Source organism: Netta rufina (assembly GCF_964035555.1).
Source record: "Netta rufina genome assembly, chromosome: 1".
Classification (NCBI taxonomy): Eukaryota; Metazoa; Chordata; class Aves; order Anseriformes; family Anatidae; genus Netta; species Netta rufina.
Window position 1 is genome coordinate 127,609,678 of NC_140123.1, and position 27,970 is coordinate 127,637,647.

Sequence of the window (27,970 nt, forward strand, 5' to 3'; positions counted from 1 at the left end):
TTATTTAATTGGTGGGAAAAAGAAAGAATTTTTTGGAAGAGCTGTTTCACCACTGTGTTCTGCTTGATCGTTTTTGACTGGCTTTTCTATTTCAGTATTCAAAAGTTTCTCTGGGATAGCATGTTTCATTGTGTCATTCTGTACATCATTTTCTGTTGTTCCTGTGGAGGGCACAGTGAGAGTCAGTCTTTCACCCAGTTCACTTTTCACATTGTCAGCTGTATCTTTCCAGATATTTTCTGTAATAATAAATAAATAAAATGATAGGGTGAGACTGTGGATTATCAGCAGCAGCTAAACACACGATCACTACAAACTCAGAAAAAATCAATTGAAAATTTCTGTTGTGATCTCACAACAACCACTGCTGCATTCTTTTGCTCTGAAAGTGAAGTGCACTATGGTATGGTGTCAGATACCATAACTATTTTGCTGTGAACAGGGAAAAGCTTTCTCTGTGAACCTTTAGTGCTACCAGTCTTCTTGCTGGAAGCCACTACAAAAAATAAGTAGTGGGCAGATCTATTTCTGTAGAGGTAAGAAATAGTTGCTATATTCACTAGATTCCAGTGACTGTTCATTATCTGCATAGTGTGTACTATCACCTCACCTTACATCGGTCAGATGCTACGAAATATAAAGAAATACCAAACACCAATATAAATGCAGTTAGTTTTCCAGGTAGACATGCTTACGGATATTCTCTTTTTTCTTTCCTGGTGTAGAGAAAGAGCCATCACTCAGCTTCCTTGAAACCTGCATTTTCTGTTTTGCTCTGCATATTTTTGGTTCCTGGATCCATGCATGTTTCATTGCTTCATCTGGAGTCATGCGCTGAGCAGGTTCCCACCTTAAATCCACAGTAGGCAAAAAGTTATTCAACAGTAGCTATAACTGAAAGTTAGTTTAAGCCAAGAGGTTCAGTATTTGAAAGTCATGCCATGAGGCCATTTTTTGAAACAAAAGAATTTTAATGGAAAATAAAGAAAAATCTTACTTGATCTTCTCCATCTTTCTACTTGCTAAAAACTTTTTACTTACTTCAGCACTATGTGCTTTGCTGATCTCATCTTTGCTTTAATCTGTAGCATCTAGATATTTTTAAATACAAAAATGTGCAGTTTATAGTGTTATTAGGGTAGGGACCCAACTGAATATTTGTTTCAAAGTTTTCACATTCTGTCAATGCAAGCTCCAAGAATGTGAACACAAATCAGACATAGGGTAATTCATTAAAAGATAAATCTTCTCTAATTTAGCTGCATCTGAAACTAATGTGGAGAATTAGTTTAACAAATTCATGAGAGATCTTATTATGGAAATGGAAGGTGATATTTTTACAAAATTCCTAATTTTATTTTACCTTCTCACATTCATTCTCTCACAGGTTTAATTCACACAGTTTTCACATCTACACACTCACAAATACCAAGTGTTCTGGCCGATATCACTTGTGTGTCACACAGATGACAAGAGATGACATCTACTGAGTCTTCACCACACCTCTGGGGTTGTTCTTGACTGGTGACAGTGAAATAGTCCTTGGACAGACCTTTCATATCCTTTAGAAGTCACCTGGCATTTAGGCATTGTCCTCCACATAAGAACCTTTCCGACTTTGATCTCCATAAGTGTTGGAATGTTGTGCAAGGTAACTACTCATCGTCTGTTTTCACTTGTAGATTTGGAATATGTATCTGTTTTGTTTGCTTTTGACTAACAGGAAAGTTAATGGTGTGGGTGATATTCTGCAACCTTTCAGATTTTTCACTGCTGGTCACCTGTGCTGTGGTATCACCAGAATGCAGGCTTCCTGACTGTCCTGGCTGTAACACAAACACTGCACTTCCCAGCTTTACAAGGGAGACCAGTGTCCTGGGAATGGTATCATTTGTTATTAATATGCACAATTCTTTGGGCCCTCATTGTGCTGTTTACTCCAGTGCTTAAGCAAGCATACATTTCCATTCACACTGCATTCATAACAATCCTAATATTTATGTCACAAATCTCTACATTAGTTGCAGGGTATTTCATTCTGATTTGCCCAATATCAATGCTGTTTAGAACTGTACAGAAATGAAGTAGAAAAAAAAAAAGATGCTCTTGCCATCACAAGAGCTGACTGAATTCTTTTTCAGTCTCAAGTTGAACAAAACTATCTGTGAGGTCATGGCAAATGTACAAAGCTGCTTTGGAAAAACACAGATTGACAACTTCAAAACACCAAATAGATCAATTCTTTCTGTCACCAAATGAGCTTTCATTTCAAACCTATGAAAATTAAAACAAACAAACAACAATAACAACAAAAACTGCAGCATAAATGTTTTTTTTGTGACCTGAAATTACTTGCTTACAGGTGTCTTTGCTTCACTGAAATTGTTTCTAAATTTTATGATTCAACCAGCAAACCAAAATGATTCAATGATTCATACAGCTTTAGCAAACAGAGAACATTAAAAGCAATCTTCTTGTGCAAGACACACGAGAAGAGGTAACTGCAAACTAGGTTGGATTTCTCTAGGAAAATAACCCATAACTGCTAGAAAGAATTTTACAATGTTAAACAAGGCACAAAATACTAGCCTTGCATAAGGCAGAGGTAGCACTGCAAAAGGCATGGAACCAGCTTCTGCTGCCATTACACTTCAGTAAAAATTAGAACAAAAGCTTACTCTACCTATAATAAGAGGTAAATATTTAAGGCAACCAGACACAAGTTTGTTCCTCTATGCTCAGTTTTCTCGTTCAATGGATGAGTAAAACTTCATTAGTAACCACCTCCCAACAGATTTCATTTTAACTATTCGTAAAATGACACCTCATATCATGGAGTCTCACCATGTAAAATGCTTAGTAACCTGACCTCTTTGGAAAAGCCATGATCGTACTTGAGCCATGAAATAGCTTGCCTTCCCAACAATACCTCTTTTATAAAAAAGTCCCAATGACTTCGTGAAGACAGATGATATGCTGCTGACACTGAAATATTTCTCCCTTCCCCCACACAAACACAAAGACTCCTTGCCATTGATGCTCTCAACATGAGAGTGCTTTGTATTTGGAACAGATTGCCACAGGCTGTGGATTCTCCCTCTCTGGAGATACTCAGAACCTAACAGGACGAGGTTCTGAGCAACCTGATCCAAGTTTGCCCTGCTTGGACTTGCCCTGCTACTTCCAAGGACTTCCAGAGGTCTCTTCCTACCTAAATTATTCTGTGGTACTATGTAAAAAGTTCATGGCATAGAGAATCTGTCTGATTCCTAACTTCTGTGAAGACTGTAAACATTTCCATGTTATTTGTGTCTAGCATTTTAGAAAATTGTGCCAGTCATCAATTTCCTTTAAGAAAACATTTGTATACTACTTGCCCTATAGTAACAAAATTCTTGACTGGAGTGAAGTCAACATATTATCTTAGAAATGACAGGACCTGAGACATATTAGACTCTTCTTGCATTCTGAGATTGACTGATTTATAAAACTTTATTTCAATCTTAAGAATGGAAAAAATATGGTCTATCTGATACTTCAGATCAGATCATTCTTGAAACGTACATTGTGTTGCCATCGATGAGAAGTAAGTATAACTATGGTAATGAAAAAAAATCAGCATGCAGAATACAAGGTAACACTCCAGTAAATATGCTAAGCAATTCTCCACACTAACTACCACAGTCAAGAAAGAAGTGAACAAGCAAACAATACTATTGATTCTGGAATGGAGACATGCTTGAATATACTTTGCCCTTTTATCCTGTGCAACGGGGGATGTCTATAGCATATTATAACCAAAAAGTCTAATCTCACCCATGGAACATACATACTGACAGTGAGATCGTTGCAAGCAGATATTCAAAGAAGCAGAACTATTTTCATACATATGCCATAACATATCATCTGATTGCCATTTCCAAGACCTAGCACAGAAAATATGATCAAGAAATTCAAGTCAGCTAAGTTAGCTCCCAATATATCTCCCACTGGAGGAAATTTTGGAAGACTTTATTCCCACCAGAGTAGGAGGCTGATTTAAGTACAAAACCAAACTTTGATTTGCAAATATGCACTGCCTTGGGGCAGTGCGTTATCATTATTTGTGTTAATCTGAATCATAGAATCACAGCCATAAAATGGGTTGGGTTGGAAGGGACCTCAAGACCATCCAGTTCCAACCCACCTGCCATGGTCAGGGACCCCTTTCATAAGACCAGGTTGTCCAAAGCTCCATCCAATCTGGCCTTGAACCCTTTCACGGATGGGGCATCCACAGCTTCTCTGGGCAACTTGTTCCAGTGCCTCATCACCCTCATAGGAAAGAATTTATTCCAAATATCTAATCAAAATCTAACTTTTTAGTTTAAAACCACTATTCCTTGTCCTATCAATGTACTTCCTGACAAAAAGTCCATCCCCAGCTTTCCTGTAGGTCCCATTTATGTACTGGAAGACTGCTATAAAGTCTCCCCAGAGTCTTTTCTTCTCCAAGCTGAATGACCCCAATACCCTCCATAGAAGAATGAACCTTTATTTTAGATAAAACAGAAAGGATGAAATACAAAAGGTCTAAATAGACAAAAAATGTTGCTTTTAAAGTTTAGTCTGCAACATCAGAGGAAGGAGAGATGTTTTTAGACATGACATTTTTTTTAAACGTAGCTTGAACTAGTCCCTTACACTGAGTCTTTTTGTGCAATTATTTTTCACTGCAATAAGCTGTGAGTATCTGTAATAGCTACCCTAACAATACCATGAAGGGCAAAATAAACAAACAAAAACACACACACAAAAGCCAACAAACAGATACAAAGATTTTAAAGGCACAAGACATTGAAAGCAAGTTCAAAACCAGTCTGCTGCATGTAAATCAGAACTATGAACTCACATTAGACATCCTTTCAGAAAGTCCAAGAAACCAGCATCATGAGTTTTCAACACTGTGCTTAAATCCTTTGAGTCTGGGCATCTCTTTTTTCCCTTGCTGTTGGTTATGGATTTAGGAAAACCTTTGGAATCTTAAAAAATAAAAACATGATCAAAAAAATCACATTAAAAATCTTGACCAAAACTTTAAGAGTTGCAAAAACAGTACGCATCCATACCACTAACTCCAGCTTTGTCCTGTTCAACTGATTATCTGTCAGCATTGTGGCAAACAATACTGGTTACATCCTAGAGATTGCATCTTACACTAAGTGTCTTGTTAATTTTTTCCAAAACCACATGATATCCAGAGAAGTTAACTTAGTCTAAATTAGTTTCCCCAACCCTGTGTTCCTTTCTGAAATAACATCTTTTAAGACGTAACAATGGAATGGATTTCCCAATTTCTTCTCTCTCAGCTTGGCAATATGAGGCCCATAAAAGATGAAGAACACAGGAACACATTCATTTGTAGGCCTAATGTTATCAATTTGCTTTACCTCAATACCTCTTTCTGAAGGAAGTTTTGTCAGCTAAGAAGCAGCTTAAGTTCTTCTAACCCTACTTTCTACCAGTGCTCTATCAGTGATTAATGAGCAGAGGAGTCCAGCAAGGAAAAACAAACAGAATCAGTTACCAAAGAATGTTCGCTTCCTTGATGCAGCCTGGATAAAATCAGCTGGTGGAAGACCCAAAACCTTCAATACAAAAAAAAAATAAAAAAAATACATGGAGTTACTGCTCATTTCATAAACATACACAACAGCCATCAGGAGAGATGTGATATTTCACCTAACGCCATTTGAAAAGAAGCTGAATGTAGCAACTTACTATGAAATGTCTACAAGCCATTTGCTTTTATACATTTTATTTTGGAAGAAATTAATGGATTCCCTTAAAGTTATCTGCACATAGAAAATGTCTTCTCATAAAAGTTGACATCAGGATCTTCATCCACAGAGGGCTCTAAGAACTAGCATTTCTGTTAATAAAATACATTGTAGGAAGCCAAAGAGAGAGATGCTGCTGTTGAAAAATCTTGCACAAACTGACATGGCACTAGAAGGATGAGAATTTGGGGCTGAGTTCAACATCAGATTGCAGTGTAGTGGTTGGTATGCAGCCGCTTTCATGGGTCAGCTTTGCACCTACTCTAACATTTGGTAGATGATCTGAGGTAGGATATACATGTATCACTACATTCCTGAAACAGTTACAAAGATGACAGAGCCAAACTCTTTGGTAGGCAGCCAGTATAAGAAGGGGCAACATCCACAAACTGTAGCTTGAGAAGTTCAGGGTGACTATGAGGAAAAACTTTTTCACCGGGAGAATAGAGCAGCATTTTAACAGCTCATGCAGACAGGTGGTAGAAACTCCAGACTTTGAGGTTTTCAAGATTTGCTAGACAAAGCCACAGCTGACTGATCAGCAAAAATCTCACTCTCAGAAGGAGCTTGGACTAAAGACCTTGACAGATTTCACTTGACTGTCAGTTCTGTGATCTCTGAGAGAAGAGGAGCCTGTTATATAATTTGTATTGCTTTTCCTTCCCCCTAGATATACTTCTGTGGTAGCTTCTCTGTACAAATTCTGAGTAGATTAAAATGTGTTTCCTTCAGAAGCGAGACAGTGAACGTACAAAGAAGCGTTTAGCACAAGAAATAGAAATAACAATTTCTTGTTAGAACCTATCCTTTCAAAGTGTCTTGTGGCTGCAATAAACCGCTCTCTAAAAGGCTGTCTCTTCATCAATTATACTTCTTCATTTCTTGAAATTTATTTTTGTTGCTGGCAGCACAGTTTATCAAGTGAGTATGTAATTCAAAATACAATCCCAGAAGTTACCTCCATGATGCAAGCAAGTTGGTCAACCTCATTTTCCCCTGGAAACAGTGGGTAGCCTGTGTAAAGTTCAGCCATGATACAGCCTAAGCTCCACATATCAACAGCCATGGCATAAGGATGACCAAGAATCACTTCAGGTGAGCGATAAAACCGGCTCTGAACATACGTGTACACTGCAACAAAAAAATAAAAATAAAAAATTGACAAGAAGCAAAATATTGTAATTGAGACAGAAATGTGGATTCCAGATTCCACAGGAAAAGTGATATCTATGTTCAAGCACCATATATCTACTCTAACTACTAGCTCCCATTAATGGACTGCTCACACAGGCTCTGAAAACCTTCCCTTATCCCATTCTGAAATCAATGAGCAATATGTTTAGCACTATTTTATTTGAAATCATACTTCAATAGGTTTTACTAAAAGAAACTCTTCTTCTAATGTTGTGATTCAGCTTATTCTGTTCTCTTTCATACTTGCAGGTCTTCCCCTTGAATGAATCAAGGGTTCTTCGTTATCACAATCTTACACTATAGGAAATACTTTTTTCTACTGATATCTAGGGAATATCTCCTGTTGCCTTCTGATTCCCCTGTTCATGCATTATTGTCTGAACTATAGCCTCACAGCAACTATCAAAAATCACATTCCAAGTTTGGACTCCTAATGAGTAGATTTATCCTTTTGCCTCTTGTCAGTTCAAACAAATGAAAACTATTACAGTATACAAGCACTGTTATTTCCTTATTCTTATCAACCTGATTGTCACTTTGTTTATATTTTTGCAGTTCTTTACATTCCCATATATTTGAAATCTTTCTGGAAGGAAAGTGCCCTGAAAAGTTAGTTCTGCACAACATGCGATTTCACCAAATCTGTGCAGATAAAGAGCACCATGGTGGTAATCTGTGCATTTGGCCAACTGTATAATTGTTGGCTGTTTTTCTGTCATTTTATCACAAATAAATAACTGATTTTTTTTGTTTTATACTCTTTAATCCTGTACCAATTTGAAGGTTGCACTGAGTCTTGTTTCAGCTGACAGAGTCTCAGTCATGATCCTTCTTTCTTTCTACTGATGTTTATGTTTCAATTTGTTACTATCTGCAAACATTTTAGGCTGTGTCTTCAGATTATATTTTATTCAAATACGGGAAAACCTAAAATGATTACCTGCTCCTACAAAACTGTGATGCAAATCTAATGGGCTGAATCCCAAAATATAAATGAACATGTTTGGTTCAGTTTATATATCAAACTTTCATAGGAAAATAAAGGAGCAATTCAAGACTAGTTTTGGTTTTAAAATGTAGTCTAGATTTCTTTCTGTTTTTCTTTTCTGTTTCCTACCTCATTGTATTCATCCAAAAAGTGCCCGTTTTTTAATCTTTCCACTGGGAAAGGATCTCTGGACCTATCCTGATCCTACAAACTATTTGTTAAATCATGTAACTGGGATTATCTGGATAGGCCCATTTCAGCTAACCATTTTTGCAAATGCAATTCTAAGTTCAACAGCAGTAGAGGGCTGATTAGGCTTGGGACAAAGAAGAAACATGGTAATAGCTTATTTATTTCCTACAAGCATATGTTCCACCACCAATGGCTGAACAGCTTGTCAGATTTTGGTTAGGGACATAGGCAACCATATTAGATCAATCAAAGAATTAGCTTTTCCCACATTATTAAAAATTAAGAAAACTTATTAAGAAAATTACATCAACTTGACTTTTCTGCAAACCTCTTTGGTGTTCATAGCAGCTTGATCCAAAATCAATAACTTTAACTGAACCTTGGCCTTTGTGATATAATAATATGTTCTCCTAAAGGGGGAAAAATCACAGGAAAAAAAAAAAAAAAAAAAAAAGGTTAACACCCCATTAGGTTAGTGAACACTTGGGTAAAGAAACAACATATATCAGGTCTACATTTATCTGCATAACAAAAGCTTAAAATTTCATCTTCCCTGAGAACGCATTTGCTAACATGAGTAGGCAACCACATCCAGGAATGTGTGCAAAAGCAGAGGGGAGATTTGTAAATGGACAGAGTTTGAAGGTTAGCTAGGCAGGCACACTGGTCCTTGACATACATTCCAAGCCACTGCACTGCACAGTGTGTGGTGTTATCAAGGCACCAGCCAGTGAGACTACTTGCTGTGTGAGCAGAATGAGCCCCTGCAAACCCATTGTTATTAACTTAGTAAAAGGCGAACTGTATCTGGTCACATGATGATCTAACTAGAACCATTATTTTTGTAAACACAGAAAGCCTTTGCCCCATGAACAAGTTGTAATTCACATATCTTCCCTTTATTTCTTTCAACCTTCACCATACTCTGTAAGCCTCTCTCTTTCCACCTCACAATAGTGTGGTGTGGAGATATCAAAGTAGCAATGAATTACAATGTTACAGTCCTATCGACATATTAGCTGGGTGCTGATAGAGTAGTACTGTGTGCCTACAGTTCTAACTTGAAAAGTGATTCCTATACAACTAGCTCAGGAATATCTGCATCAATGAGGAAACATAGCCTATTAGCTCTCTGCTGGATAGTTGAATTCTACCCTTGCTAAAAATCTCTTGAGATCAAGAATTTCCTTTGATTTTCTTTCTGATCATACGGTCTTTTCCACTTCTCAGCAGAGAGATAGCTACGTTTATCAACAAGTTTTATACCAATTTTGCGTCAAAGTTTTGAAGGACTGAACAGTTCCCAGATTGTTGTCAACTAGTGACAAAATAGTTTCTTGTGCTATTAGATTCATAAAAATAGGAGATAGGAGGAAGATGCTGATACTGATGAAAGTCAAGACAAGGACTCACTTCCCCAACCCAGATGGTCTTGGTCCTGTTACAGGATGTAACCTCTCTCTGCAGCTAGCTATGCTTCCATGCTCATGGTAGCATTCATTCTCTAATACTGAATCCCGCACAATGCAAAGAAACTGATTAATGGCAAAATCAGGTTCTGGGGCCATTACTTACCTAGCATGAAGTCCACAGCAATTCTGTGCCCTAACTCACATTGAGAAATATCATAGGAGGCAGATGTAATAACACACGTGAGCTTCAGGTAACAAAAATTCAAGTCATGAAACCATACTTAAAGAATGAGAACAAAATTCTCCTTCAGTTAAACCATTAAGTATTCACTAATATCACTCTATTTAAATGCAGACTATACTCATTGATATTGGTAACCTTATTTCATGGCAGTGGCTGTCTGGGAAGAGATTTCCTGTTAGGGCAATTGTTTCAGATTACAATATTTTGACTATCTTGCAAGCCTCACTTCTCACTGTAAACCGGTCTGCTAAAGATGTCAGCAAGACAGCGGGTACAGACAGTACTTGACTTTTTGGAGTTCTGAGTTAGATTACATTACGCATAGTGAGAGCAGAATTCCATCCTTAGCATTTTTACTTGAGAGATGATTTATTTATTTATTGGTTCATTTGATGATTGGAAAAAAAATCAAGAGAATGGTTTACCTGAAATTAAAAGATTAAAAATACTAAAGAATTTTCTTAAGAACAGAATAAAAAATTCTTAAGAATTAAAAAGAAAAAAAAGAGAGAGAGAGAGAGAGTTAAGACTGGGGCTTAAGGAGAATGGAAATGTTTCATCTAGCTTGAATGCTTAGCAGATATAACAGCAGGAATTGGATCGCAGATATTCCTCCAGAAATATGTAAGCATCTTGAATACTGTATTATAAAATTGTTTTGTTACTTACTAGAATACTTAATTTTATAGTTACACATATGAAATTAAATATGCAACAGGATTAACCGGAAACAGGCTACTTTGAGAGTAATTTATATTATAATGCTCCTCATATTGAATTATTTAATTTCACAAATACCTTTTTCTGTCTCTAAGCAAAAAGCCATTACCTGCATTTTATCCATTTTTGCACATATTTTGGCAGCCACAAAACCACATATAAACTGTAGTAAAGAAACTGAATCAACAGAAAGAATCACTTAACCCTAGTACTAATAACATCTGAGAGAAATTTTAGCTTCTGGACAAATATCCTACTAAATTTTAATGATTCTACTGAGTGTTCCTCTCAATCAATAAAAAAAATAAGATTCTGTGCAGAATAACACATTAGGAAATGACAGTACTTACAGGTTTCAGATCACAGTGAATGATTCTTTCCTGGTAGAGCACTTGTAAACATCTCAGCACACACTGAGTGAAGTGTCGAATTAAAGACAGACTGAAACCTTGGAAATTGTTCTTTTTGATCAACTCATACAAATTTATTCTGTGAGGATTGTGGGGTTGGAAGAAGAAGGCAGAAAGCAGAAAAAAGATTAGAGAACTTATTTTTAACAGCATGAATAATTTAGAGTGCATTAAGAAAGTATTTTGTCTGTCTCCCTACCTGAGGGAGGAGACTCATGAAGAATAAAATGACCTAAGTAATTTCCTCCTTGAGAATGATGTTCTGTATATAATATGCATAAACATCTCCTTGAATCTTCAGATCTAATGAGGACATAATGTCCATAGACATGCTTGCTTACTAAACTCCATGCTGTTATGCAATTGTGCTGATTTACATCAAATAAAACAATCATTTAGGAATTGAAAGGAAAAAAAACATTGTCTCTTTTCTCTCTCATTTATCTTTGTTTTGGCACCTTGTATAAATCCATTTTGTCTAAAAAGTCTTTAATTAGTATTAAATTATTCTAGATAAATAACCCATAAATTCAGGTCTTGTTAGGTTCTTAAATCCCTCTTGTCATCATCATATCTTAGCGCCTTACGGTACTGCATTAAATGATATGACTAGTGTTTGCTCATGTGAACAGTGCCCTGAGAGCTTGAGGGTGCCACAAGCACCAAGCCTGGGACCCCATGTCAGCACCATAGCTGCCGACCACTGCCCCAGTGAGGCCAACAACAGGGCCGGGCTCCAGCTCCCCAAGGCCCAGCCTATGGACCCATGGCCCAGAACAGCTTTGGCCCATCCCCAGAAAGGTACCCAATGCCTGGACTGTTTCTGGTGTTTCTGGTACCTACTGCACCAGGTAGGCACCAGGCCCTGTCACGATGGACATGGGGAGCCTCTGATGCTCACAGACTCCTTTCAGGAGCCTCCACAGCCCTGGGAGACCCCAGCTCCCATGTCACGTCAAGGGCATACACCAGCTGTAGCTTTCTGCCTTCCCCACTTGCATGTCCACTAGTTCAGACAAGGCTCATTCCTTTGGAAGTAAATAAAGTTACCAGGACTTGATGGAGCACAAAGTTCACAAATTAAGGGTTTTTCATTACATTTTAGAAGCATTCAAGAATTTATCGGGCAAATACTTTTTATGACAGTCAGAGTCTGCTACTCTTCTGTAAAAAGCTGCATATGTTGACTATACCATGAATGTTTTCCTGTGAATTTTCCATAGCAGCTTTCTGAAAAGACTCATCCATGTCTTCCCTGGAGACAAGTAGTCAACTCTTTTCCTGTGTGTCTGACTGACAGACTTACAAGCAGCAATTAATTACAATTAATTTAGGTGTATTTGAGATCAAGACTTCCATAGGATGATGAAAATTCAGCAAGTGCTATGATACATGCAGCAACTGGGCTGTTACTTGAAGAAATGGGAAATTATAGGTAAACATAATTATAATTTGATGCCCTGATTATAAGGAGGCTGGTGAATAAAATGGTCTGACTTCCTTGAAGTTTATCCAAAATTCCACCTGAGGTGTGTCCTGCAGCATACATTCACATAAAGCAATATTTTATAATAATTTAACATAATTCATGCTTCTACACCCTGAAGTTTACCAGTTCTGAACTCACAATTTTACTTATAGGTGTCTCAGAGAAGAACACTTCAATACATAGCACAGAAGATAAGGAATAGATCATGTCATTGTCTATATAAGGTCTGAGGGGGCCTTTTTCATTTCATCTTTGCTGATCAAAGACTCAGCTATGCAGTTCGAATTTAGACAGTATTCCTTTCTTGGAACATTGAGAGATACACATTCTTCCTAAGAAGGCATTAAAATGGAAGCTCATAAGGCACAAGATCTACAATGCCCCTTAAGATTTATGTAAAGGAAAATACACTTTACCCCAGCAGTTCAAATGAAATACAGAAGTGATTGCGAAAGTAGAAGTATTCCTTCATGTGGATAATATTGTGAGTATCATCTTTGTCCTTCTTCAGAAGAGCATCAAGGATCTTAACTTCCACCAAAGCCTGGCTGTGAAATCTGCAATATCATATGGCATCCAAATGGATGAATCATTAACTCAATCTAAGTTTATTGCAATACAAACACTGCAAACACCACAATTTTACTATAAACTCAATGTGTGAGACAATTAAAAATTCACCATTCACTGTTAACTACTTTAAATTTGATTCACTGTTGTTTCCTAGTCTAAATATACCAGTCTTAGATAGCACTTAAGAGTAGATATTTTGAATTGTCTGAAAAAAAATAAAGAAAAATAGTTTCAAACAAACATCCAGAGTAAAAACCTGATGCTTTCAAAATCCATAGGAATGTTTACATTTACTCAAACAGAGCAATATTTCACACATAGCACAGTGAGACTGTCAGTTTTGAAGAACGTCTTTACTCTCGGTGTTCACTGAGGGAAAAAAACTTAACAGTTGAAGCTCTGAATACAGCTCTTCCTGGAGTCATGGAGTCAATAGCATAATTTAATGAACTTTTTGGTTCTTGGAAAAGCAAGGAGGAGGTTAGAAGAACTGCCAGCTTGGACTTCGAGAGGGTAAACTCTTTAGGAGACTGGTTGGTGGAGTCCCTTGTGAGCCAGTCTTGAAGGGCAAAGGAGTCCAGGAAGGCTGGACACTCTCCAAGACAGAAATCCTAAAGGCACAGGAGCAGACTGTCCCCATGTACCAGAGGACAAGCCCACGAGGAAGAAAGACAGCATGGCTGAACAGAAACCTTTGGCTAGAGCTCAGGAAGAGAAAGAGTGTTTATGACCTTTGGAAGAAGGGGCAAGCCACTCAGGAAGACTATCATGACGTTGTGAGGTTGTGCAGGAAGAAAATTAGAAGGGCTAAACCTCAACCTAAGCTCAATCTGGCATCTGCCATAAAGGAAAATAAAAAATGTTTTTAAAAACACATAAACAAAAAAAGGAGGACTAAGGAGAATCTCCATCCTTTACTGGACGTAGGGGGAAACAGTAACAAAAGATGAGGAAAAGGCTGAGGTACTTAATGGCTTCTTTGCCACAGTCTTTAGTAGTAGGACCATTTGTTCTCTGGGTATCCAATCCCCTGAAGTGGTACATAGGGATGGGGAGCAGAATAAAGCCCTCATAATCCAAGAGGAAATGGTTAGTGACCTGCAACACCATTTAGATGTACCCAGTTCTATGGGGCCAAATGGCATCTACCCATGGGTAATGAAGGAGTTGGCAGAAGTGCTCACCAAGCCACTTTCCATCATTTATCAGCAGTCCTGTCTTTCAGAGGAGGTCTCAATTGACTGGTGGCTAGCAAATGTGATGCCCATCTACAAGATGGGCTGGAAAGAGGACTCAGGGAAATACAGGCCTGTTAGGTGCTGGTGAAGCTCATAGAGCAGATCATCTTGAGTGCCAGCATGCAGCACACACAAGACTAACAGGTGATCAGGCCCAGTCAGCATGGGTTTACAAAAGGCAGGTTCTGCTTGATGAACCTGATCTCCTTCTATGACAAGGTGATGTGCTAAGTGGATGAGGAAAAGGCTGTGGATGTTTTATACCTAGAGTTTAGCAAAGCTTTTGACACTTGCTCACAGCTTTCTTCTGGAGAAACTGACTGCTCATGGCTTGGATGGGCATAGGCTTTGCTGGGTAAAAATCTGTCTGGGTGGCAAGGCCCAAAGAGTCGTGATGAATGGAGTTAAATCCAGCTGGAGGCTGGTCATTAGTGGTGTCCCCCAGGGCTCAGCACTGGGGTCAGTTCTCTTCAATATCTTTATCAATGATCTGGATGAGGGGATCGAGTGCACCCTCAGTAAGTTTGCAGATGACAACAAGTTGGGCATGAGTACTGATCTGCCTGAGGGTATGAAGGCTCTACAGAGGGATCTGGATAGACTGGACTGATGCACTGAGACAACTGTATGAAGTTCAACAAGGCCACATGATGGGTCCTGCACTTGGGGTACACCTACCCCAAGCAGCGCTACAGGTTGGGGGAAGAGTGGCTAGAAGACTGCCCAGCAGAAAAGGATCGAGGGTGCTGGCTGACAGCAGGCTGAACATGAGCCAGCATTGTGCCCAGGTAGCCCAGAAGACCAATGCCATCCTGGCTTCTATCAGAAACAGCGTGGCCAGCATGGCGGAGGAAGGGATTGTCCCTCTGTGCTCAGCACTGGTGAGACTGCACCTGAATTACTGTGTTTAGTTTTGGGCCCCTCACTACAGGAAGGACATTAAGGTGCTGGAGTGTATCCAAAGTAGGACAACAAAGCTGGTGAAGGGTCTAGAGAACAAGCCTTAGGAGGAGTGGCTGAGAGAACTGGAGTTATTCAGCCTAGGGAAAAGGAGGCTCAGGGGAGACCTTCTCTCTCTCTACAACTACCTCTAAGGAGATTGTAGCAAGGTAGGGGTCAGTCTCTCCTCCCAAGCAACAAGTGATAGGACAAGAGGAAATGGCCTCAAGTTGTGCTAGGGGAGATTTAAGTTGGATATTAGGAAAAAAATCTGCACTGAAAAGGTTGTGTGACATTGGAACAGGTTGCCCAGTGAAGTAGTTGAGTTACCAGCCATAGAGGTATTCGAAATACACGTAGATGTGGTGCTTAGTTACATGGTTTAGTGGTAGATTTGGCAGTGCTAGGCTAACCATTGGACTTGATGATCTTAGAGGTCTTTTCCAACCTGAATAATTTTATGATTCTGTTTCTCATCTGCTCCTTTGACTTCAGTTAACACTAAACTCAACTGACAAAATTATAATCTGTCACATAAATGAGAAGATGTTTCTTAGGAACATAGCGCAGAATTTTCCATACTAAAATGAGCGACTGAAGCCCCCCAGACTATTCTTGGTGTTTTGAGGTCTTGTAGGAAAGTAGGCTCTCAGAAAACAGTTGTACTGGGCTGGTTACCTGTGCTGTGTATTAACTGTGCCACAGATAAGAGACCTCTTTGTAAGTATGGAAAAACTGTGGCTGCTTTCATAGACTGTGTCTCCACTGGGCTCAGGCCAGTTCTGAGACCCTGACTTAACCCTTCTTCACTCTGTTCTGAGTGTGTTTAATGAAAACCTGTGGTACTGGAGGCTTGGTTTTGCTTTGTTCACATTATCTCAGTTTGTCACTGCCTATATAATAAAGAGCTGATTGTATTGGTTTAAATTCAATGGATGTCTCACCTTTTCTTATTCCTTATTATTTTCAGTGCCACTAATTCATTGGTTTTATGATCCAGGCATTTAGCCACCTGCCCAAATGACCCTTTTCCAATGACCTCCAACACTTCATATCGATATGCAATATGGTCATGTAAAACCTTCAAAAGAAAACAAATAGTTCAGATTCAAACAGCAAGGCAAAGATCATGCTTTAAAGTAGTTCATGAAAGAGGCTGGCTTTGTAGCAAGTGATGTCTACATTAAGCAACTGTAAGAGAGAAAAATAACAAGTGCGTGGTTCATTAATCCACCCACCTTGCATCAAGCCTGAGGAAAAGCGGTTATCTCTTTAGGATTCTCTTCTAAGCTTTACCATGATTATTACTGATGTTTTTGCTATGGGAATATTTACCTTCAGGAAACAACATTTATCTCACATTGATCCCTTAAGAGTCGACAGTCACTACAAACTTATTGACCTGAAAGTGAATACCGTAATGTTTCCACTTACCTTCAGGTAAGAACCATTCTCATCATCATAACAACTATTATTCTGGGCTTCAGGTAAACCTTCGATCTTTTTAGCTTCCAGCCCAAGAAACCATAGCTCTGGATAATTGAAAATTTCTTTTTGTTCATAGACTGTTAACTGGTTTCTAAAATTTTTCAAGGCTTCTAAATTAGAAAACAAGAAAATAAGAACAAAAATCAGAATCGCAAAATCACAAAATAGTTTGGGTTGGAAAGGACCTTAAAAATCACACAATTCCAAACCCCCTGCCATGGGCAGGGGCACCTCCCACCAGATCAAGTTGCTCAAAGCCCCATCCAGCCTGGCCTTGAACACTTCCAGGGGTGGGGCATCCAAAACTTCCCTGGGCAACCTATGCCAGTGCCTCACCACCCTCTGAATAAATAACTTATTTCTAATGTCTAATCTAAACCTACCCTCTTTCAGTTTAAAATCATTATTCCTAGTTGTATCACTACAGTCCTTGATGAAGAGTTCCTCTCCAGTATTCCTGTAGGTATTGGAAAGCTGCTATAAGGTCTCCCCAGAGCATTCTCTTCTCCATGCTGAACGATCACAACTCCCTCATGGGACAGGTGCTCCAGCCCCATGATCATCCTTGTGGCCCTCCTCTGGACCTGCTTATGACTTGCTATTGGTCCATGTCCTTCTTATACTGGTGGCCCCAGAGCTGAATACAGTACTCAAGCTGTGGCTAAATACATTGTCAATGGCAAATTGCTTTAACAGTGGAAAATTTTAGAGTAAAGCATATCTGTTTGAAAATGAGGTTGAGTAGATGGCTGCTAGAGTTTCCTTCCAACCATAATTTCTATGATTCTACGTTGACATTTTGTACAAAATTATGTTTCTTTTTCTTTCTTTTCTGACCTACTGTTCTATGTTCAACGAAACATTCATTATCTCTCAGCAAGATTTTGAGAGCTGAGGTAAAAATCATTTGATTTTGAGCAAAGTCACATACCCAGATGTTTTTGAAAATCCCATCTGTTGTCTATCTGTTTCAGTAAGCTTCACAGATTACATGAAGAACTGTATGCTTTTTATTGATTGGATTGACATATTTATGAAATGGCAGTAAGCTTTAGTTAACCAAAGCTTTTAAGTACTTGTTTTTCTAACAAAAAATATCAAGTTCAAATGCATGAGGTTGGGAATTAAGTGGGACCCACATCTGCTGTTCTACTAATCCTGATTCTACCTGTACAGAAAAATTTCTACCTACACCCCCTTTTATATCATTTAAATCTAGACAAATAAACAGAGATTATAAATCAATGTGTTCTCTAGGCATGCACACGGGTGTTTTGTTAAACACTAGCAGATTTCCATCCATTAATGCAGTGATGTTAAATCATTTGAAGACAAGAGGCCACTACATTTTTTTTTCCCAGCACTGTTCGTAAAAATAGGTCTACTCATCCAGAAATCTTCTACATCTGAGGAATACCAAAATGCAATTTAGCCCACATAAATAAAATGTGACACAGTTACAAGCAAGTGGGAAAAGTGTTTTATCACCATAATAGAATACTGCTTCATGATCTGTCATAAATCTTTGACAAATACAAGTTCAGTTTTATAATGTATAAATTTCTTGTTTATGTATTTGTGTTAGTCTATTCATTTTCATATTCCATTTATTGCATTCTCACACTGCAAGTAGAATTGTTAGGGATCAACAAGCCCATCCATATTCCTGCCCTTCAAATTGTTTATTAAATATTTCATGGAACATTTAGCAAAGGACCTCTCATCAGTGAGTATCCTGGTTGCATACACTCACTATCTATACACACAACCTGTCACTCTAGTCTTTTTAGCATGCTCTCTTAGAGTCTACCTGAAGCAGTCATAGGCAGCTTGACACTGGTGCTGGTGTTTTCCAGTTCTGATGATTTTCTCTGAGCTCTGGTATCATTTTCAGAATGACTATTTAGAAGGTTAAATTGCGGAAACTTACTTATAATTCCATTTTCCTGACAAGCAAAGAAAAAAAAAAGTAAATTTATTTTCAAATATTTTCATGAATATTCAGCTATCTACAATTGTGAAAAACAAAAACAAAACAGCAACAACAAAACCCCAACCTACTACATTCCTAAAGACAGGACTACAAGAGCTGGATTTCTTGAGTGATCTTTGTCAATTTTGTGCTGAGATAGAACACATATGCTTGGAAACAAGAACTCACTGAATACCCCAAAATTCTGCCTATAGCACTGTTGGACCACAGAAGGATAAATTTCTAAATAAAAGAATAAAGTTCATTTTCCATGTTCATTCAATATATGGGTACTTACATTGTATAAATGCTAGAAACCACCATGGCTTGATTAAGCTGCCTATCTTTTATGAGCTAGGATAGATCTGAGTACGGTCTTCCTGGTATGAAGTGCAGCAAAGATAGTCAAATAGGCATTTTCTATCTCTGATTTCTGTATGGACACATTGAGTAGAGTTGTGCTAGAATCCATCAGACTGCTTGTGCAGCCTGCAGCATTGCAGAGACAGCAGTGTGGGTCTGCACACCTACACAATTGCAATACAAATATCCAGATTGGTAGGAATGAGGAATGAATGGGCTCGTATGGGTGTGGAAGCACTAGAAGGAACAAGTGGTGTAAGAAATGATATAAAGATGCTATCTATATCAGCAGGTCTTCAAGATTCCAGCACATGCAGTTCACAGGCCTTCCAGAACAGGACAGCCTACAGAATCAAGTCAGAAGGACATGATGGAGGGTTGGATATAAAAGGAAGACAGATAAAAAGACAGAAAATAGTGTGCTCTGGGATAAGAATAGAAGGTGTGGGGTCCCAAGCTATGTTCTCAATCCCTTCAATGAATGGAAAAGACTCAGCTAGAGAGGATACATTCAGTGCATAAATACCTGGCTGAAGCTACAGGGAGTGATTTGTCTTCTATGCACACAGGATGAGGAACAAGGACTGCTGAGAAGAAACAGAATCCAACTGATGAAGCAGGGCAAGATTACCTTTGCAAATAGCTTTGCTAACCATGCTTAGCAGGGCTTTTAATTAGGTACATCAAGGAAGAGTTTTCATAACTTAAAAGGCTCTGATACTCATGGGCAAGTTCAGTCACCTAAACATTTGTTGAGATAGCAATAGCTATCCAGGAGATTTATGGACTGTGGATTTAATGTAGATGATCTGAGATGCTCTGCTGGACCTGCTGTTCTCAAGCAGCATTGCTCATCTCAACTGACTGATTATATAAAGGTCAAAGAAAGGGCAGTTTGGCTGCAGTGACCGTATGATTGTGGAGTTCAAAATCCTGAGAGACATGAGTGAGACAAACAGCAGAACCACAAACGTTGATGTTCAGAAAAGTACCTTTTGAACTGTTCATGGATCTTCTTATAATCCTATGGAAGACTGCCCTGGAGGGCAAAGGAAACCAGAAGGGTTCATAAATCTTCAGAGTAGATCTCTTTGAAGTACAAGAACAGTCCATTCTGACATGCAGAAAGTTAAGCAAGCATGGATGAAGGCCAGAATGGATGGAAACGGAGCATTTGATCAGGTACAAACACAGTAAGGAGTACAAAAAAGGTGTAAACAAGGATGGGTTATCTGGGACATATATAAGAGGCACTACACAAGCACACAGTGATGTTTAGGAAAGCAAAACCTCAGTTGAATCTGCAATTAGCAAGGAATGTTTCTCTAAGTACACCATCAGCAAAAAGGAAGGCTAAAGGAAATATGAATGCACTGCTCAGTGGTGTTTGAGACCAAGTGACTAAGGACATGGAAGAGACTAAGGTACTAGATGCTTTCCATTGGTAAGTTATGCCCTCAGGCCTGCTATGTCCCTGAGTCAAGGAGCAGAGTTTGTGGAAAAATCTCATCTACCTGCAGTACATCAAGATATTTCAAGATATTTAAGGACTACATAAGTAGCTGGATGTACCTAAGTCTACAGGACCAGATGGGATGGACTTGAGAATGTGCAAAAAGAGCTCAACGTCACTGAAAGGCTGCTCTCTATTATATTTGAAGGCCATGGCAGTTCCTGAAAATGTGGAAAAGTCCAACATCACACATCTTCAAAAAGGGCAAGAAGAAGGATTCAGGAAACTACAGGTTGGTCAGCCTTACCTCACCCCAGGGACTGCTATGGAGCAATTCCTCCTGGAAGCCATTTCCAACCAAATAAAAGACAAAAAGCTTATTTGAAACAGCCAATGTGGATTTGGCAGAATAAATTGTGAAGAATTTGTGTCTGAACAACCTGATTTCCTTCTCTGATGAAGTGACTGTCTTGGTAAATGGGGGGAAAGCAATGGATGCTGTATACTTTGACTTCAGCAAAGCCTGTGTAACTGTCTCCCACAGTACGCTTATGTCCTAAATGGTAAGATCTGGAATGGATAAACAGATCGTAATGTGAGTCAAGAATTGGATGGATGGTCAGGTTCCAAGGACTGTGATCAGCGGTAATTGCTTACCAGCAGCCACCCTCAGGGACTGATACTAAAGCTAGCAGTCTTACTGTGTTCATCAATTACGTGGGCAATAGATGAATTCACCCTCTGAAATCTGCAGGCCGTATCAGGGATGCTATCCAAAGAAAGGCCAGCAGGCTGGAAAAATTGGCTAATGGGCATCTCCTGAAGTTGAATGAAGACAAATGCGAAGTTCTGCACCTAGAACAGAATATTCCCTAGTAATAGAACAGGTTAGGAGACAACTGAAAGGATACAGTTTTGCAGCGAAGGTCCTGGGAACAAACTGAATTTGGGGCAGCAGTATGCTCTGCCCCTTCCAGCAAAGGAGGCCAAACACATCCTGGGTTGAATTAGCAAGTGGATAGCCAGCAGGGAAGTCATTCTCCCCCCTCTCTTCAGCATTCATAACAACACAGAGTGCTGAGTCTAGGCTGGGGATCCCCAGTACAAGAAAGACATCAACCAACTGGGGTGAATTCAGGGGAGAGGCCAGGGAATGTTTAGGAGCTTGGACCACATGACGTACAAAGAGAGGCTGATGGAAATGCATTTGTTCAGTCTGCAGAAGAGGATGCTTCAGGACTGGCTGTATTGCTATCTACAGTTACCTGCCAGGATGATATAGGGAAAGCAAAGCCAGTCTCTTCTCAGGGGTGTGTGGTCTTAGGACAAGATGGATACCTGGCTAATGGATACAAATCACAACTTGGGAATTGTTCGTTAGGTATTAGGAAAAACATTTTTACTGTACTGGTGGTTTGCTATTGCAAGAGGTTGCCCAAAAAAGCTGTGGACTATCTATCCTTGAAGATACTCCGAACACAGCTTGGCAAGGCCCTGAGCAACCAGTTCCAAGCTTGATCTAGTTGGAGTGGGAGGTTGTGCTAGATGTTTTCCAGAAGACATTTCCAACCTAAGTTATGCTATTATTCTTTATATATAAATAAATATATTTATAATTCTTCAGCCTTTGAGAAAGTCCTGACAACTCATACAAGAGGACCAGGATAGAGACACAAAAGATCAGTCTGTCTGGGTGCCATGATACAAAAGCCATATCCCAAAACCAGCACATGGCTGCCAGCACAAGAACAACCCAGTAGATGTGATATAGACCAAACCGTGGGCAGTCCTTGTCCATCACGTCACTGCAAAAAGTCCTGATGGGATACATGCATCTTGATACTTGTGAGTTTTGGATTAAGAACGTGTTAGTGTGAGTGAAAAGTTTTATTTTAAAATCATCTTCCAGTATTTGCATCTAGCCTTGCTGCTTTTTTTTTTCTCCCCTTTTTTTTTTTTCTTTCTTTTTCAATATTGACTACTACAAAAGCAGAGATGCCAGGTATGAGGAGCACAACAGCTCAAGGACGGGGGGAAGATGGAAGAAGGAATACCAAAAGTGAAGACAGCCCAGGCAGCTCCTATGAGGTTAGGTGTAGATGTCCATTAAAATCACAGGAGCTTTACACGATCATGCTGATAAGCAATTTATCTGTTTGACTATTTATAGTTCTTCCTTTTTCTTTTTCTTTTTTTTTTTTCTTTTCTGTAACTGAAAACAGAAACTGATGCAAATGTAGGCTCTAAATTATTTATCTCTTTCCCCCAGAAATACATTTATGACATTTTTCCACTGACACTTTCTTAGCAATACTAGAGAGAAGCTGATTAGCTAATGAAAATCAAGATGTTTAAGAACTTTATAACTCACCTGAAGAGGGGGGAGCACATTCTGCAAGCTGGTATTTGTTATCTGACACAGGCTGCTTTCAAGGGGGGGAGGGTTTGCAGAGTCTGCAACCAAACCATGCTTTGCTTGGCCTTCCAGATGTGGGAAGGAAATAGCACTGTGACTGACTTTCTAAATAGAAAGCATAAGTAAATATTACATAACATCCTAGCAGGCAATTCTGTGTAACAGCTTCGAAAAACAGAAGTATTTAAAGCCTTGAAATGGTGTGTATGGTTCACTTCTGACACCTAACGGTGAAAGCAAAAAGGGCAGATACTCTCCAGCAGCTCCAACTTGCTCTAACATGCAGGAGGAGGTTGTCTAGGCAATCCGGCCGTCTGGCACCTTTTGGGGCATTCGAGTTTCCCCACAAGAACACCTGCATCCAGCAACAGAGGAGTGAGTGCCTCAGGTGGAAAAGGTGGTTGGGCTGGGAAACTGAACAGCCACTCCAGGCCGCAGGAGTGGGGAAAATAAAGTGTATGTAGGATAGACACGAAATGTAAATGGTAAAAAACTTCATTAGCTATCCCAGGTGGCAGAAGAGAAATTGGGACTGAAAAGGAGTCACTGAGAGGGTCTTCCCTGTTCTGTTTTCTCAGCATTTCCTTCCCCCCTCATTTTCCATACAGTTCTCTTTGCCTAGGCACCGTTGTTAACATTTGATTTGTTAATGAGAAGGCGTGCTTTGTGCAAACTGTATTGAAAATGAGATGTTTATAATAATTTGAAAGTTCCAGTATGATTAGTCTTTCCTTTAGACTTGTCCCTTTTCTTATTGTAAAATATGTCTATAACACTCGTTTTCTAGAATCAGTCTTTTAAGTATGTGGTTCTATGAATGTTAGGACCTCTAATATCTTGGATATCTAGAATGAGAGAAATCACCCTCTTATCAACAAAGAAAAAATTCAAGGTAGACTGTTTTCTTTGGCAAACATTAAAAAAAAAAAGAAAAGAAAAAAGATTTGAAATAGATCTGCAACATAGATCTGAAAAGAATATATTTTTCAAACTTTTGACAGCAACAGAGAGGTTTGATATTTTTCTCAAAAAGCAAAGAAACAAGCTCTCTATCAAACCATCTTGAACAAGTAAGTTTTTTTCCAATATTATAGAAGAGTCTTTAAAGCCTTAGAACTGAGATTCCAGGGAACTTTTCATTACATCTTCAGGAAACAAAAGTGGCTGTGGGCAGGAGAAATGCCTCACATGTTATTGAACAGCTAGCAGAAAACAAAATACTCTCAGGCACTTGGGACAAAGTCATACAGCTATAGGGAAAATGGAAGAGGGCAGGGAATACAGGACTTTTCTATGCTCAGATTTATTTATTATGTGGAATCTTTTAGGAAACAAGCATTTAGGTATTCTTTAAAGTCAGCTGAAGAGTTACCTACCTGATGGAAGACTCTGTTAGATGCCAGATGATCACTCTCTTGAACAGTCAGCTGAGGCTGAGAAAATGTATCCACATGAGAAGACTGTAAACATGAGATGATGCTTTTTTAATAATAATAATAATTACTCTGGGAAAAAATGCTTTTTTTTTTTTTTTTTTCTTTTTTTCTTTTTCTTTCCTTTGTGGCAATATCTGTGCCAAAACAGTGTTTGAGAGAGGACCACAAAAGCTGCTGAAAACACACTACTCTCCGGCAATTCCCCTCCCAGTCGAACAGCTGTTTTGTGGGCAGGTGCAGAGACAGCTTGCTTTGCCTATTGTGCTTCTCAGCATGCTTGATGTGTCCATGTGGTCAACAGAGGGGAAGGGGGGCCTTTGCCGTCCTTAAAAATATGTGCTTGAAAGTATATAGTGAGCCTGCTTGGAAGGACAACTTTACAATGGCTCATAAGGTAGATTGTAAACCCATCCATTGTTAATAGCAGAATTATACTAATTCAACTTGTGGTAAAGAAAACACATATCAATGTTTAAATTTACTGAGATAAAGAAAAAAAATCCAATTGGTTCCAAAGGAGAGAGAATTTTACAATAATAGAAAAAGAAACATGGGGAAAGCGCTAAGTAGCTTGTCATTTTTAAGATTCTGCTGGTGCTTTATGCAGTTTTCTTACAAACATAAAATGCATTGTACTGTACATTCCTGTCCAATATGAGACTGCAGTGAATCGAAGGAAACTGTAAGATAATTTGGATATTGAAACACAATAGCAGCTTGGAGCTCTGCTCTATAGACTCAAGTGAACCTCACCAGGTTTGGTCAAATATGCTTCCTTGTCTCTGGGCTCTGTAAGGCATAACGTCATTCCATTCATAATCAAGAAAATCATCTTTAACCAAGTAGGCACAACAATTCCACTATAGGATTCTTGAAGTAGTAGAAAAGCAGGATTTTCTCTAAAAGCAGAGGAACTTGGAGGCATGGGAGGGAACTTTAGTTTAGTGTCTCAAAAAAAAATAACTTGCATCCAAAATTGTCTTACGGATGTAAGCTGAAGATTAAACATACTTCGACAAAGCATTGTATTCTTCTTTACCTGTTTTGTAGCCAGGGCTTCCATGGCCTGTACCTGTCACACAGTCTTAAATGTGCAGAGCACCTGATGAAGAGAAGTCACTGCTCTTTGCAATGACATTTATTCTATCCAGTTCCAGGATCAGTGCCAGAGGATTGTTATTTAAAGGCCTTTGTAGTGGGCTTCAGTAAGTCCACATGAAAATAAGTCTGCATATGAGAGGAGTATTGCTAGTGTTTTGTATGGGCCATAAGTCACCTGCCATGATGCAGCCTAGCCACAGTGAAAGGGACTCCATGCCACTTTCCTTTAGACTCACTGTCTGAAGAATCATACACCGTAAGTTCAAAACTTCCCAACAACAAAACACAATAATTGTCCCAAAGAGAAACACTGGATTACTGCATCCTACATATGAATTACCTAGAGCACAATATACTTCTCCTGGTGCTCCAAATATCCTTGTGATCACTATTTTCCAGAGTGAATTTGAATAGATGAATATTTGCCAGAACATTTTCACATACAAACACTTTGCATGTAAACTACATATCCTGCACTTCAGTGCAGAACCAGATTTATTAAGAAGATGAGTCTGGATTCCACACTCGTAACTATACCAGATGTATCAACCCAGAACTTAATACATTTAACTATTGATTTCAGGACATACTAGATTTCTTCTCACACCTCATCCATACTTTATTCCCAGCTAGTTTTATTTTTCAGTTTATGGACCTGATGAAAACATTACATTCCATTTAGAAAGAGTTTCTTAAATGCTGTGTGCTTTTCTGACTACAAGTCAATACAATACCAGGCTTTTAAAGAGAAAGTCATCACTGAGAAGCAAATAAAGATAGAGTTGACTTCACATACCTGTACAGACTGCAGAGTCTTCACTCTAAAATGGCATTTTATTTCTTAGCAGTGATTTAAAAATGCTATGCAGTGATGCCTATATTATTAAATATAAATTTCAAAATATACTGTATTTACTAACATAGCTTAATCAACTCACAAAATGACATTAAAACTCAGCAAGAGCTAAGGAAGCAAGTGAGTGAACTCCAGGTCATGATGCTGCCAGAATTCCGAATCTATTTAATTTCTATTTACTACAGAAAAGATTAGCACAATTTTGAGATAGATAGTTCTCCTTTAATACTGCAAAAGCAAAATCAGTCCATTAGCCCATGGCTGTGCCTTTTTTTAATTGCAGAAAATTGTGATTCTCTTTGCCTCTCTTTTTCTAAACCTTCTTATTAAGGATGTAGAGCTCTTCAGTACTCTTTGGGAAATTTACTCAAAACACCTTAAAATCAATAGCTGACCAACCCTCATAAAATAAACAGTTAGATAGCATACACATTTACCACTGGAAAAACTGATCTGTGCCTACAACAGTCCTGCCAGTACCTGACAAGGGAGCAGATGGATTTAAGTCCACACAGTGACTTACTTGATAGTCTTGATCCAAATGACCCATCAGCTGCTGCTCTAGTGAAATCCTGTACATTTAGTAATGGGAACTACAGCTGAGCTGTTGTGCATGGTTTAATCTGGCAGATGCACTCTAAAGAAAAACTGCAGCAACTGTTACTATTCCATTCCACTTCACTCATGGCTGTTGTACTCATATAGCACTTGGCCTGTCCTACAACTAAGATACATATAGTGCACTGCAGTCCTGAACTACAATCTCCTGCTATTCCAGCCCTTCAAATCATGTATTACTGGCTATTACCTTGCTAATTCCAATTGTCACTCAAGAAACAGAGCAGTGTCGCCATTCGCTACCTAATTAATTTGCAATCACAGGAGGCACTGAGCATTAACCATTCTGCAAAATCAGAAAGTGTGACACTTTTTCAGAATACCCAATATGTCAGCTTTTTTTTTTTTTTCCAGTATTCAATTGACCAGAAATGTATTAGAATTTTAGAAATGATAAAACACATAACTATATAAAACGTAGACTCCATAGTTTCCTTGATTAAATGGACACCTGCCCACTATCAAAATCGAATTAAGCTTGTAGAATACATACACAGAATGCAACATAATGTTAAATCATGCAGTATATTCAAAAGCCATAGCAAATACATATTTGCTCACTCAAAATACAGCAGGAAAATAAACATTTTCCTTACCTTGTCAACTATTTCTGTCAGCATAACTGCAAGAGCCATTAATTGCAGGACAGAGGCTGTTTATTCCATTTGCAAAACACATTTCAGGAAGCCCACCTTCATCTAGTTAGAGCAGAGCAGGCTCAATTTCATACACAGTACCCTGATCAGAAAAAAACCCTTCTGCTTGGCTTCAGATTTAAATTTAAATTTTTATCCCGGAAATATGCCAGTGACTATTAGCTGCTCTAGTATTCTTTTGGTGGCCATCTGTTCCCTTTCTCAACCTCCTTCTAGCCAAATATAATTTTCCATATTTATCATGGCAAGTCAGTAATAAGAAAGACAAATATAACAGGATTGGCTGTTCTCCTTGCTGTCTCAGTCTGTTCTTTCTTACTGAGATCGTGTGCTTGCGAAACCAAAAACCACTTGAAATCATATTTTTTCAAAGCTTGTCGCAGAGACCTTGCT

At 38.8% G+C, this 27,970-nt stretch overlaps 1 protein-coding gene across 1 annotated transcript; it reads right to left on the minus strand.

The window, feature by feature from the left end:
• DYRK4 (dual specificity tyrosine phosphorylation regulated kinase 4) lies at positions 1-27,541 on the minus strand (the record flags this gene model as incomplete). Its single annotated transcript, XM_084290429.1, has 14 exons — positions 1-239; positions 696-850; positions 4,892-5,021; positions 5,567-5,627; positions 6,778-6,950; positions 8,522-8,603; positions 10,920-11,058; positions 12,885-13,025; positions 16,163-16,299; positions 16,653-16,816; positions 18,517-18,652; positions 22,866-23,015; positions 24,287-24,370; positions 27,518-27,541. 14 exons carry the CDS (start codon positions 27,539-27,541, stop codon positions 1-3), a joined length of 1,815 nt encoding a protein of 604 aa, XP_084146555.1.
• Positions 27,542-27,970: the final 429 nt, after the last annotated feature.